The 14,508-nt window shown below is 38.6% G+C and overlaps 1 protein-coding gene across 1 annotated transcript in view; it reads left to right on the top strand.

Moving 5' to 3' along the window:
* Window positions 1-12,305, top strand: part of LOC140689811 (gamma-aminobutyric acid receptor subunit gamma-3-like) — a 149,563-nt gene extending 137,258 nt beyond the window's left edge. The window contains exon 5 of the mRNA XM_072951173.1: window positions 12,205-12,305. Within this exon, the coding sequence (XP_072807274.1) occupies window positions 12,205-12,221 (17 nt within the window). The 3' untranslated portion in view covers window positions 12,222-12,305. The remainder of the gene's footprint in view (window positions 1-12,204) is intronic.
* Window positions 12,306-14,508: the final 2,203 nt, after the last annotated feature.

The raw sequence follows: 14,508 nt of genomic DNA, 5'->3' as shown, positions 1-14,508 counted from the left end.
CAAAATATGATGTTAAATTTCTCTTGAGACTTCCTTTTGACCTATGTTTTATTTTTAAGCATTTTTTTTAATTTCTAAGAATTGAGATTTTTCAGATATCTTTTTAAATTGATTTCCAGTTTAATTTTCTTATGGTTCAAAAAATACTTTGTATGATTCTTTTTTCTTCACCCTGGGGCCAGTTCAGCTGTGGGGCTTGGAGGGCTGTGTGCTATGGAGGCCTACTCCCATGTGGGGCTGAGTCCCAAGGCCCCCGATGCTACTGCCACCCTACTCACAGGGCTCAACTTGGCCACCCTGCCTGTATGATTTATAGTCTTTTAAATTTGTTAAGTTTTTTTGTGTGTGTTTTAGTAAATGTTTCATGTGTCTCCTGGTACTATTGAGTAGATCATTTTATAATGTCAGTTAGGTCGAGTAGATTGGTAGTGTTTCTGTCATCTGTATATAACCCTACTGGTTTTCTGTCTACTTGTCTTATTAGTTACTGAGAGAGGAGTATTGAAATATCCAGCTATAACTGTAGATTTGTCTATTCTTGTTTTCAAATCTACACCAGCTTTTAATTTCGTATAATTTTTAGCTCTCCTGCTAAGTCATTTTACATTCCTTCATTCTTAAAGGATAATACTAAAATATACTGATAATTCTGGGCTGACAGATTATTTTTCTTCTAGCACTTTAAACTTGAAACAACATATCACTCCATTTTTTTTTCTTGGTTGTATGATTCCTGATAAGAAGATGATCATAATTCTTATCCTTGATTTCTTTTAGGTTATCACAGTGTGTGTGTGTGTGTGTGTGTGTGTGTGTGTGTGTGTGTGTCATTGTGCACGCAGGCACTTGTGTGTGTTTTTCTCCAATGTTTTGGTATCTATCACTAACTTTAGAGAATTCTCAGCCATTATATTTTTCAATAATTTCTGCTTCTCCAAAATCTTCTTAGGATTTCCAATTTTTTGTGATGTCACCCAGCTTTTGTATTCTCTGTTCTGTTTTTTGTTGGGTCTTAGGGAGTTTTTTGGTTGCTCATTATTCATTTTGCTTCTTTTTTCTCTCTTTGCCTTTAGCTTAGGTAATTTTCATTGTACTATCTCTAAGTTTCTGATTCTTTGCTCAGCTGTGTTGAGTATGATGATAAGCCTATTGAAGGCATTCTTAATATCTGTAGCTTATTTTTATCCTTTTCATATTTCCTTATTTTCCTGAAAAACTCTTGGCTCTTACATGTTCTCTACTTTTTTCATGAATCGTATTTATTGTAAATTCCCTATCTGATAGTTCCTACATCTGTGTTACATATGGATTTGACTCAAAAGCAGAACCTTGAAGAGATACTTACACAATTATGTTCATAACAACATTATTCATGGTAGCCAAGAGGTGGAAGCAACCCAGATGTCTATCAATGGATGAATAGGTCAAGAAATTGTGGTATATTCATACAACAGAATACTATGCAATCTTAAAAAGAGAAAGAAATCATATCATATGCTGCAACATGGATAACCTTGAAGACATTATGTGAAGTGAAATAAGCCAGTCACAAAAAGACAAATACTGTTTCATTCTACTTGTATGAGGTACCTAAAGTAGTCATTTTCATAGATACAGAAAGTAGAATCTTGGTTACCAGGGACCGGAGTGTATGAGTGTTGTACCTGGAGCCTGCTATGCAGCTATTGATCTAATATCTTCTTTCTAAATCTTATTAACAAAGGCAATCGTTTTATGCAGTTTGCTTTACGTGACAAGTACAGAAATAGATCTTTCTTCTCTTAACCCCAGGCTATATGTGCTCTCTTGTTCTTTTTTAATATATTGTTTGGAAAGAAGTTGACTATGTAATGATCTATAGGCCATCACTTTGGTCAATTATAATGACGTCATCATGCTGAATGAATCTTGAAAATGGAATATAGTGAGCAGCTCTTGTGAGATTCACGTATATCTGATAAGTTCTACTAAAGTTCAAGAACATAACATACCATTGAGGTGTCCAGGGACAGTGAAAAGAGGAGTTAAATGTAAAAGCATTTAGCAAAGTCAACATTTCCTTGAAGAAATGCAAGAGAGTCAGACTTCAGAAGACTTGGCAAGTCAAATCATAGCAAGCATTTAGATGGGAAAGACTTCTACAAAACTGTCAAGGTTAATGAGTTTACACTTAATCTGTTTGTGATGGAGGAAGAGTAATTTTCTCGCATGATTATCATCTCCACAAAGGCATGACACATCCTCAGATATATTCAGTTTTTAGAGTTCAAGGTTGAATTTCTTTTTGCTAGAGAATCAGCAACTGATAGAAAATTCTCATGGTTTTATTTATTCTGCAGGCTAGAACTCTACAGGTTGTTTTTTAAATTATCTCAGGGTACAAAGTGTTTTTTTTTTCTTTTTAACCTGCCTGTGGGATGCATACCCACAGGGGATGCAGGGGAAGCTGTCAGTTTTACCCCAATACCACACATCAGAAAATGCTCCTTCCGTTTCTTCTTTCTTAGGCTTAGAGGTTTGGAGGTTCTGGTGATCAAGAGAGAAATGTTTCCACTAGAGAACACAGTCCTGGTGGCATTAAGCTGAGACTGTCCACTTGGGGCCCCACATGCCCCTGAAACTACACACGGTTAAGGAAGTTCACCCTACTGCTCAGTGTGGTATAGGTTTCGGGCGAGCTTTACTAGTGGGCATCTCCCCCTGATGACGCTGTTGCTGATGCAATGTAGTTTTCTCCCAGTGGGAGCACTTGTTTCTTGCACAAACACAAAAATAGCTGGATGTTGACAGGAAAAAAATGGTGGACTATGTTGGGCTGTCTGCTTTTGCTCTTCTGGCCCACTCCCCACTCTCTGCATCCATCGGTGCCCAGGATGGGTTCCTCTATGGTGTATTCCCCCAGAAACCCCCATCTTCTAGCTTCCAATTGGGTTTGCAAGAGATATAAGGACAACGTGTGACCGATCATTCACTGAAACCCTCCACACCGGGCTCCTGGGTGGCCAGTGTCGACCTTCCTCTTCAGGGAACCCACCTTCTCGACTGTGGCCTTCTCTCAAAGCCATGGTTTCCTTCCCAAAGTCCAGTGGCCTCTCTCCAGCAATCCCTGCAAGCCTACAGGAGGGCTGGGGTTCTTACCATTGCTGGCCCTAGAGTGCCTCACTGTGCTTTGGCACCTTCCATGCCTTTGCCCATGTTGTAGTGGGTAGTTGTTTCATCAACACTTTCTTCAGTAAGCCACCTGTTCCCTGTTGGGATGCTGATCGTAACCATCACAATTTCATAAAACATCAGGGGATGCAAGTGACCATATCAAAAATCACTCTCTCATAGCCTGCTCTCCTCCACTGAAGTTATTTACTAGGATTGCTTAAAATGACCTCATTTCAGAGGGTAGAATTGAACACATCTCTAAAGATGGATGGCCCCCTCTCAGAATTCTGTGGAGGAACTCAGACCCCAGACAGCCATTGGACTGAATGAGCTTTACTGTTCTTCTAACCCTCCCAGCACAAACTCTTACTGGTTTCCACCTGGCTTGGAGTCAGTTTCATGTATTCTTACCACGTGAGTACAGTGTGACCATTTATGAGAATCTGGTCTTGGTAGTGAAGGACTCCAGTATTTTCTGGAAGGCAGATCATATGATGCTGAGTCACTCTGTGTTTCTTAAGTCAGAATCTGGAAATAAACCCGGATAATGTATTATCCCTCCACTGTAAAAGGCAGTCCAGAGATGTTGGTCAAGAATGAATATCAAAAGGACAGAAATTCAGAAATAAAGAATAGAGTTGAGCCCAAATCACTGTGTAAAAGATGAAAGATGAATTAAACTGCTTGATATGTAATGCTGTAACAGCTGAATAGCTTGGAATAAGATGGGATGGAGAGAGCTAGAAACACTGGAAAGACAGACCAAGCAAAGCCATCATTTACACTTTGTTAAGTGACAAAGTAAATCTTATATAATCACAAGGCTTTGTTTTCTAACCTTTAGTTTTCCATATGGAAAAGTGTTTTTGGTACTTAGAACAGTGTGGTATGTAGTTAAGTCCTCAGTGAATATTTGTCAAGAGAAAGAATAATACTTCTATATAAAATTGTAGGAGCAAGCTTAACGATTCCTGTTATAATTGGTGTAGATGTGTCACAATTTAAAAAGATGTCAGTCAGTATTATAAAGTAGCCAGCTTCTGTTTATTATGGCAGGAAGACGAGGGTGTCAGGAAGAACTGAACCCTCTCACACATGTACCCAAAACTCTAGCACAGGAATATGAGAAGCTACTCATGAATGCCAGGCACAAGAATGAGGGGAAGCAGGGTGAGGAGACATCTTCCTCCCTTGGTAACTCAAAGCTGGATGACAAAAGGAGCTTTGAGTTTTCTCTAGCTCTTCCAAAGATCGTACTCAATTCCATCCCAGTTCCAATGTGCTCTCGCTTCTGTTATTCTCATCACCCTGGGGGGCCCAGTTGTCAAGCAATCAGAAAGCCAACAAGACTATTGCTTTGTACAAAGTTCTTGTCCTTCACCCAGGAGCCTACAAGGTGACTGGAATTCCTCCATTTTCCATTCTGTCGGCGTACAAGAAAATGCATTATTTTCTTTGTAATAGTCGTGCGATGTTATTTCTCTAGTGCTGTGTGAGCTGCCTGTGAACTGGAGGTCTAGCACAGCTGCTGCTCCCTTTTTCTAGGGAGAGGCAGGTTATCCACAATTGTGGGTGGTGAGATGTTGAGCAGAGTTCACATCCTCCCAAGTGGTCACTGAGTCTGCTAGCTTCTCAGTGGTTAGTCTCATGCAAAGACAATTGAAGACAGAAGAAAGCAGGTAAATGAAACACATGACTGGTAGGCATAAAATGTATTTTGTGATGTGATTGGCAATGATGCATTTAACTTGTCAAATTCTCTGAAATGGATCTCTCAGTTTGAGAGAGTAATTCTTAGTAGCCTGGGAGGTATGGGTCTATCTGAATCTCAGAATACTGTGTGGTTACATTTGTAACCAGAGAAGTGGTAAAAATGCCATCCCTCATTTTTCAATGAAAGTGATCTCCACAAAGTGTTTTAAAGAAAAGTCACCTGTTACTAATAAAACAAATCACTTTCTCTCTCATATTTAGTGTTTGGTAACCATGGTGATATGTCCTGATTTTTGTAGGCTATTATTTTTAAGATAATTCCTTAAGCCTATTTAGATGTAGCACGTCTTACAGACTGCAGTTTCGTACAATAGTACTTTTAAGGCATCTAGACTTAGTTATTTTAAAACCTTTAATAAATGCTCAGATTCAAGAGCTCTACAGAGCCAAAGTCTAGGAATTAGAAAGATGCCATCAAAAAATTCTATTGTACATTTCTCTTCCCAGCCTGCAGAGTTTTCAATCCTGACACTACAGCAGAATCTCCTGGGGGAGATTTTTTTAACCACTGATGTCTGGGCTCTAACTGAATCAGAAAGTCTCAGGTGAGGTGGGGGAACCATGCATATTTCCTAAAAGATGCCCTGGGTGATTCTAATATGCCCCCATGGGATAGTACCCTTGGCTTCTATTCTACGAAATGAATCAAGAGATTGATTTAAGTTTCAACACCCCGAAGTTCTTGAAATTTTTTACGAAAATTCCACGGTCATAGTCTCTTCCATCCACATATGGAGGGAAGTCGAGAGCCAGGCATTCTCTGACAAGTAACTCTCTTCCGTGGGGAAGATGAGGTTGTCAGTACCTGGGAGATGATGAAGTGAAGACGAGGGGAACCACGTCATGCTCCTCCCTCTCTGGGTGCCTCTCAGTTCCTCTGCTGTAAGCAGAATGTGATTCTAAAAATAGCACGATCCAGTGAGTTACCTTGAGAGGAAAGAAGAAAGAAAGACTGAGCTGCTTCCTCAGCATGTCTCTTTTCCTGGTACATTTATCGGTTTATATTATTAACTATAAGTCAGATTTTATTTGGAACTATATTCTGCTTGTATCAGGATTTTTTACTTACTCCATCAGAATTCTTTAATATGATTTTATTTTTAAAATGTTAAGAGTTCAGGGAGTGTGTTTCCAGAAACTTACAGCAATTATTCTTGCTTTAATTGTCTATATGTTTGTATAAAACATGCTTTTTCAATTCAGAAATCCATGGAACTACCTTTAAGTGTAACCACAGAAATATCAGTAAATGTAGTAACTATAAAATTAGATGAGACTCTCAAATAAAACTCGATCTTTACAGCATATAAACTGTCATATATGGGAACTGACAGCTTTCATATGGGAGCTTCCACCTACATCACCAGCCTTGTGTGCTTTGAATTGCAACCTTGTCAAAAGACACTCTGAAAAGACTGATGGGTCTTATTCACCTAAAAAATGAAGAGAATTGCCGATATGCATCAATATAGAGAAAGTAGAATATAGCCCAACCAACACCTTGATAACATCTATACCAAGGAGGGCTTCCCCAGAAACTGTCAAGCAGATTTTGTAAGGTAAACAAGTCAACTCAGAAGAATGGTTAGCCTTTTGAAAAGAATTACTTGGACTTGAATTAAGAGACTACCATTATACCTACATTCTCATTAGGTTTTGAGACACAACTTACACTGTTTCTTAGCTAGTATGTTCAAAAGAGGAATAGGACCACTTTTCCACAAAGCGTAAAACAGCAACATATCATTCCTGGCTCCCCCAGCTGGCCCTGGACCATGCTGTGCAGTGGAAACCTGGAGGTGGCTGGGACAACTCCGCTTCAGTGGGAATGTCTAAAATTACTATCCATTGGATACTGCTATTAATGCTATTAATATCTAATACCAATATCCAATAATGTATTCAGTATACAGACCAAACATACACTCTTCATAGAAAATGTGGCCATCAAGAATTGGAATACCAGATTTTCCTAATTAATCCTGTAAGAGGAAAAAAAATGGAAATACCATAAATGATAGGAAATAAATGGCAGTAGGTAACCTAGGCAAGAATAAATGAGAGAAGTAACTTTCTTTCTTTAGACATTAAGCATTAATGGATAACATATAACTTAGTGATAAGAGCAGGTTCTAAAGAGAAACTTTGACAGTATATGTGCAGATGTGCTGCTTTAAGTTTCACAGTATTCAGCTCTCAATGCAGACCTAGAAAGAACAGTCAAAACAGGATTGTTTTATGCCACCAACTCATTAGGATGGTTTGTGTTGTAAAAATAATAAAGATGGTGATGTCATCATCATCTGATGATGGTGATGAAGATGGTGATGATGGTTAAGATGGTGATGATAATGGTGATGTGGATGATGATGGTGATGCAGTGATGATGATGGTAATGATATGGTGATGATGATGATAATGGTGATGATGATGATGGTGGTGATGATGGTGATGATGATGATAATGGTGATGATGGTGATGATGGTGATGATGGTGATGGTGATAATGGATAATTAAGATTTATTAGGTAGATGATATGTACAAGCACTGTTCTAAGACCTGTACAGGTGTTATCCCATTTAATCTTCATAGTAACTATGAGGTGGGTATCATTATAATCTCCATTGTACACATACCTGATGCTCAGGGACATTAAATACCTTGCTCAAGGTCATTATAGCTCATAATGGTAGGGCTAGGAATGAAGTCCAAATGGGAATCTGAAACCTATGCTTTCTACATATATAGCATGCAAATATATGGTGACTATTTTGTAAATACCTGTATGTTACCCTGCTTCCCCAAATACAGCAAAATTCCCCATGTAGAGTCTTAAACTAGTCATGTTTGGGCGTTACTCAAACAAATGGTATTTTATCTTATGAATAGCTGGTACCACTTTCTCTGAACACCTGACCATACCCCTCACAGAAGCCTGATCTTATCCTCACTCCTTCCTCTGCTTGCCTCATCACACAGCTTTCTGCATAATATTGTTATGCAAAGAAAACCAGTACCTGGAAATCAAGTGTTTTTCCTGACAAATGTTCCTCTTTCAGTATTTAGACAAAGACAATTACTGGTAGTAGAATTTGACATTCTACCTAATGTTAGTTAACATGACCCGAGGAAGTACTGAGCAAGTACATATCAAAGTATTTTTCCTTTGGCCAAATTTCAGGTGAAATTTCCCATATGTTTCACTCGAAGGGATAAAGTTAGTGCTGTGGAAATATCTTATTTTTATCCAGATCAAAAGAAAGGTTGTGATTATGGTGATGGTTCCATAGGAGTATACAGCTATCAGAATTCATCAAATTGTACATCTGAAATATGTGTAGTTTACTGTACTGAATTATACGACAACAAATGTGGGTTTTTTTTTTTAAAAAGAAAGGTTGTGAAATCTGTTATTACCATCATTCTTCTGGGTTCACAGATGTGACACAGAGCTGTGAAGTGACATGATCACGGCCACAGAGTTAGGAAAAGCAGACTAAATCTGATCAGTCATCCATCAGTGCACCCCAAACTATACAGTAAGCTGCAGAGCTGTGACCACAGCCAATGCAGCAGACCAGATGCCTAAGAGAGCAAGTGGCAGGCCATGCTGCAGGCATGTTGTCAACACAGCCTCACTCTAGGGATGCTTTCCCAGGACTTGCAAATGGAAAGCAAGAGAGCTTTTAAGAACACTGTTTTTTTTTTTAATTCATTCTTTCATTCTACAAATATTTATTGAGCACATACCATGGGGCCCAGCAGACAGGCCCTGTCCTCCATAAGCTCAAAGCACAGAAGGGGGACTCCTTACCCAGTGCCACTGAAGCCTTTTATAAAAGGGCCACTCAGCAGCTGAGTCTTGAGGAACCAGTAGCGTAGTCTTTACCCTGAGATGCTGCCATGGAGAAGGGTAGAGCAGATGAAGGCTTGGGAAAACAACCTGCTCAAGGAGCTTGATGAGCTGGGACATGAGGGGCATGTGAGGCTGTGTGTGGGGAGAACAGAGCAGTCGGGTCAGATAATGGAGAGCTTTATGAGAGAAGTTATCTTGGAAGCCAACAGGAAGGACTGGAGAATCTTACTAGGGAGAAGAACACAACCTAACTTGGAGAACTGTGGGGTGATTGCAGAGGGATGGAGATGAGTGAAGGAAGCACTTTGGAGGACTATTGCTTGGGTTAGAGTGAAATCACAGTGAGGGTTTAAACTGGAGAAGTAGTAAATTAATGGAGTAGGGCACAGTGACTGACTTGATATGTGGGCTCAATATGAAGGTTGGCTTGTATTTTGTTTTGATAATTGAGGAGATGTTTGGTGTTGACTAAGGGAATAAATCCAGGAAGAAGTGTTCAGGGGACTGAAGTGGGGAGGGTAACATGATGAGCTTGAAGTGTTTGCAAGATGCTGAGATGAATCTGAAACAAAGTGTCTGAGGCTGAGGAAGGTGGACAAAGCTGAAAAAAGAAACTGGAAGTTTTCTGCAGTATTTTACAGATAAAGCCAAGGAGGCAAATAGGTTGGGTCAAACAGATCTTATCTCATAAGAATAAGATTCATAGACAAAACCATGAGGAATAGCAGCATTTATATGGCACCAAAACAAGGTAAGACAAAAAACCCACCAAAGAAAACCCCAAAAAACAAGCAACAACAACAACAAAACCAAACAACAGATTGTTTGGAAAATAATTGTTTGAGTTGTTTTTGGAAGAAAGCCAACAGAATGGAGTGGCATAAAAAGCAAGCTTCCAGTTTCAGCTCAGACATGCATAGCACTTGGAAGTCTTTCTTACAATAAGGAAAAGTTAGAAAAAGAAAATCTTGGTGACTTTTCTTGACCCCAGCAGAGAACTGAAGTTTCAGGGTGAATCATCATTACAAAATCAGGAGAGCCCTGACATATCCAGAGAGATACAGCTCTCAAGATTTGCTTTCCTGGAGCAGAAGGATGCCTTAAGCCAGTAGGAATACTTAAATAGTAACATTGATGACCTGCTGGATGCTGATTCACTCCTGGGGAATTGCAATCACAATGATAATGCTCATATTTTTGCAGGTGACTCCTCTAGAAACTCCACCAGATTTTCACAAAAGGAGTCCAAGAAAGCTCCCAACATGGCCCTGCCTGGAAAAGGGGAAGAGTAATTAGTTGCCTTGAAACCCTTCCCAAGGCTTCTACCAAATAACGGAAAATTCTGAAACCTTAACACTGTTGGAAAAAAGGACTTCTGCCCCACTGTGGGCTGCTCCAGCATTCCTATTTCTAAGAGAAAAGGAAATTCACAGTGAATAGAGGACAGAGCATAAAGGAGCAGACAGAAAAGCAAATGGTGGCTTGTGGGAGATATTTAACACCTAGAAGGATGGTCCTAAAACACTGCTGAAGGCAATAGTCATGAGTCACAAGCCCACTAAAAGAATGATATTTAATCAGAAGATTAGAGGATGTCCTCCTCCCACATATTCTAAGATGAAACAAATAATCTTCCATTAATAACAGCAGATTGCAGTTAAAAAAAACTGCAAGACACATACTGTCTAAGGAGTAGTATAAAGGGAAACACAGAGGACAGGAGGGGAGGGAAAATACAAGTCCATTAGAGGAATTTGAACCTTCTGCTGCCAATAGCAACATCAAGCATTAAATGTAGCCCAACTGATAGATTAACATAAATTCTCATATGAAAGGAATTTACCTCCCTCAGTGCTTATTACCCTGTAAAACATGACTGGATCTCTACAAGCATTAAACAAGAATAAACATAGTGTGACTGGATAAAGAAGGTGTGGTATATTTATACAATGGAATACTATTCAGCCATAAAAACAGACAGCATAACGCCATTTGCAGCAACATGGATGTTCCTGGAGAATGTCATTCTAAGTGAAGTAAGCCAGAAAGAGAAAGAAAAATACCATATGAGATCGCTCATATGTGGAATCTAAATAAATAAATAACAGAAACAGACTCATAGACATAGAGTACAAACTTGTGGTTGCCAAGGGGGCAAGGGGTGGGAAGGGACAGACTGGGATTTCAAAATGTAGAATAGATAAACAAGATTATACTGTACAGCACAGGGATATATATACAAGATCTTATGGCAGCTCACAGTGAGAAAAAATATGACAATGAATACATGTATGTTCATGTATAACTGAAAAATTGTGCTCTACACTGGAATTTGACACAACATTGTAAAATGACTATAACTCAATTTTTAAAAAGTTAAAAAAAATGAAATGTATTGCCACTGACCTACCTGGTCTTCCATAAAGTTCATTCTCATAGAAAAGAAAAAGAATAAACTTACTGTGATGACACAAAGCAATCATCAGAAACAGACTCAGATATCACATAGATGTTGGAATTATCATACAAAGAATTTAAATAACTATGATTAACATGGTAAAGCCACCAGTGGAAACAGTAGACAACATACACCACTAAATGGAAATAGTAGCAAAGGGATAGCAAAACACTGAAAACAATCAAAAGGAAATGCTAGGAATCAAAAGCACATTAATCGAAATGAAGAATATTTTGACAGGGTCATCAGCAGATTCCACACAAACGAAGAAGAAATCGATGAACCTGGAAGCTGGTCAATGGAAACTTCACAAAGGGAAACACAAAAGTGATGTAAATAACAGAAGAAACTTCCCGGAATTGTGGACACTATCAAAAGCTATAACATACAAATAATTGGAATGGCAGAAGAATGGAACAGAAGAAATATTTGAAGAAATAATGACTGAAAACTTTCCAAAATTAATGACAGATACCAACCACAGATTTTAAAAACTCACAAAATAACAAGCAGAGTATAAAATTTCAAAAGAAAAAATGGGTCAGATCATATTCAAATTGCAGACATAAAAAATAGAGAAAATCTTGAAGGAAGACAGAGGGAATAAAACACCTTATTTACAGATGAACAAGGATATGAATCATAGCAGATTCTCATCAGACACCATTCAAGCAAGAGAACAGTAAAGTAAAAATCTTTAAATTGTTAAAAGAGAAAAACAGCTACCAACTTAGAAACCTACATCTGATCCCACCTGACTTGCCCAAGCACTTTGGTTACAGAACATCCACTTGTAGGTGGCCTTTTGGAACCACCTCCATCATTGGGCTTGTTTGCTTGGATCAGTTTTCCATCCTCCCCTTTTACATCTTCCTCCAGTCGTGAGGTTTTATATGGCCCAGGGCTAAGCCTAGTCAAATTGCACATGTGTAAGAGTTTGCAATTCTTTTCTTTCCTCTCACAGCATCTGTTGCAAGGTAAAAACGGAGCTTACTGCCCTGTACCAGGCTCTGGCCTCAGAGCTGGAGAAACAGACTTGAACATGAAGTACCCTTTGAGCATCTCAAAGTTATCGGTCCCTTAGACAGAGTTTCTCCAGTCATCCCTCTGTTGGATAATGCTCCTATCTACTAGAAGAGCTCATGAGTCCAGTATTTTCTGAACTGTTACCTGTCTAAACCTATATTCTGTTAACCTTGTTGTTTAAAAGACAGTTTAGATATAATAAATCCTTTGTCCCGCTTTATTTTCTTGAGTGTCTTGAAAATGGTTCACCTGTGTTGCTTGAGTTTTATGTCACTTTTGGAGTGTCTGATCCCAACCTGTGTCTCTTGCCTTTATATATTTTTTTGTCTTTTTTGCCCTGAAGGCCCTGACTTTTTTTTTTTTTTTTTACTTTCAAGGTCTGAAAGTTTTGTCTTGGAGTTAATCTTTCTGGGTTAGATTTCTCCACATATGTTGTAGAACTTTTCCATATGTTAATTTCAGGCTCCTTTCTTCTTTTATTTTTAAAATATGTCTTGGATCATAGTTTTAAATGTTGGTTCTGTTCCATTGTTTTGTTTTCATATTATAATTATAAGAGTGCTGGATCTCTCTTTTTTTTTAAATTGAGTTATAGTGAGTTTACATGTTGTGTCAATTTCTGGTGCCCAGCACAGCACTTCAGCCACACATGCACACACACATATTCACTTTCATATTCTTCCTCACTGTGAGCTCCTACAAGGTATGGAATGTAGTTCCCAGAGTGCTGGATCTCTTGTACTCATTTTCTATGTCAACTATTTTAACTGATCCTTTTGACTCCTCTCTTCATAAATCAAATTTTCTTCCTCTTGGATGTTTTCCTGCTTTTTTTTCCAGTATAACTTATTACATTTTTAATCAAATCTATTCTCCTTGGGAAACCTGTGGGTCCACACAAAAGCTACTAGAGCTGATTGCAGAATTCAGCAAGGTAGCAGGTTACAAAATTAACGTTCAAAAATCAGTTGCATTTCTTTACACTAACGATAAATCAACAGAAAAAGAAAGTAAAGAAACAATCCCCTTTAAAATAGCACCCAAAGTAATAAAATATCTGGGAATAAATCTAACCAGGGAGGTGAAAGAATTATACACAGAAAATCTAATTTGATTTTTTATTCCATTTTTTTTTCCTGGAATTTGAAAATCTCTTTCCTTTTTTTTTTCTGCTGTTGTTGTTCCTCTTTTCCTATTCTTAGTTTTTGTGCATCTGCTTTAATATTTTTTAAAGAATCTCTATTTCAGTTTAGAGTGGTGTGTTAAAGGGTTTTTTTCTGATGCTTGGTTGTTTATTGGGTTAGGAATATTCTTCAATAGACATATGTTGATTTTCATTGTCTTTTTTTCTTCATTCAGTAGCTTGAAACAGATCAAGATTTAAGTTTGTTCATTTTGTGAGCACAGTTGATATTCCACAGTGAACTATAAGATTTCCAGTTCTAGAGTATCATTTTTTTCAGTATAGCAAAGAAGAGTAGTGTGGTTTATTTAATAAATGGCTTTTTTAATGAGTGTGTTGGGAGTCCCCAAAGACTCATAGGACTTGGAAAGCTTTTGTATTCCTCATTACAGTTTATTACAGCAAAATGATAGTTTAAAGTTAACAACAGAAAAAGATGCATGTGACAAAGTCCAGGAGAAACAAAGTGCAAGTTTCCAGGTGTTCTTCTCAGAGGGATTATACTAATGCAGTAAAGGTATGTGACAAGAGGTACAGAGCGGTACCAACCAGGGAAGCTCACCCAAGCCTTGATGTCCAGAGCTTTTATTAGGAGTCAGTCACACAGACCTGCAGCAACTGCATTATCTACCCCTGGCAGCCAGACTCCAGCTTCTTTTGAGCAAAAACAAGCATTCACATGAACTGCTTTTGTTAGCGTCAACTCTGATCAGGCTAGTCTGCCTGTAGAGGCTTTCTTATTAGGCAGAATATTCCTAAGACTTGGAGCTTATCTCCCAGAAGCTGGCCAAGGGCTTTTGCTGGGAATGTGCAAGGTTTTAGCCACTCAGGTCTGCTGAGTTAACCCTTGTCTGCACAGAAGAAGATGGGCTGTGGGCCCTTTGGATTTCCCCTTTCCTTTCATCTCCCAGAACCTACATTTCTTTTATTGCTTCTTCTCCTCACTAGCCAGTACCCAAAGGGCTCCTCATCTTCTCTATTTTCAGCATCGTCACCCACTTTCACCTCAGAAGCAGTGCATTTTGGAGACTGTCCCCTCAAGCCCTCTGTGCTTTTAAA

The sequence above is a fragment of the Vicugna pacos genome, chromosome 27 (assembly GCF_048564905.1).
Source record: "Vicugna pacos chromosome 27, VicPac4, whole genome shotgun sequence".
Taxonomy (NCBI): domain Eukaryota; kingdom Metazoa; phylum Chordata; class Mammalia; order Artiodactyla; family Camelidae; genus Vicugna; species Vicugna pacos.
The sequence above is the reverse complement of the archived record's forward strand: the minus strand, read 5'-3'. Positions and strand labels throughout refer to the sequence as shown.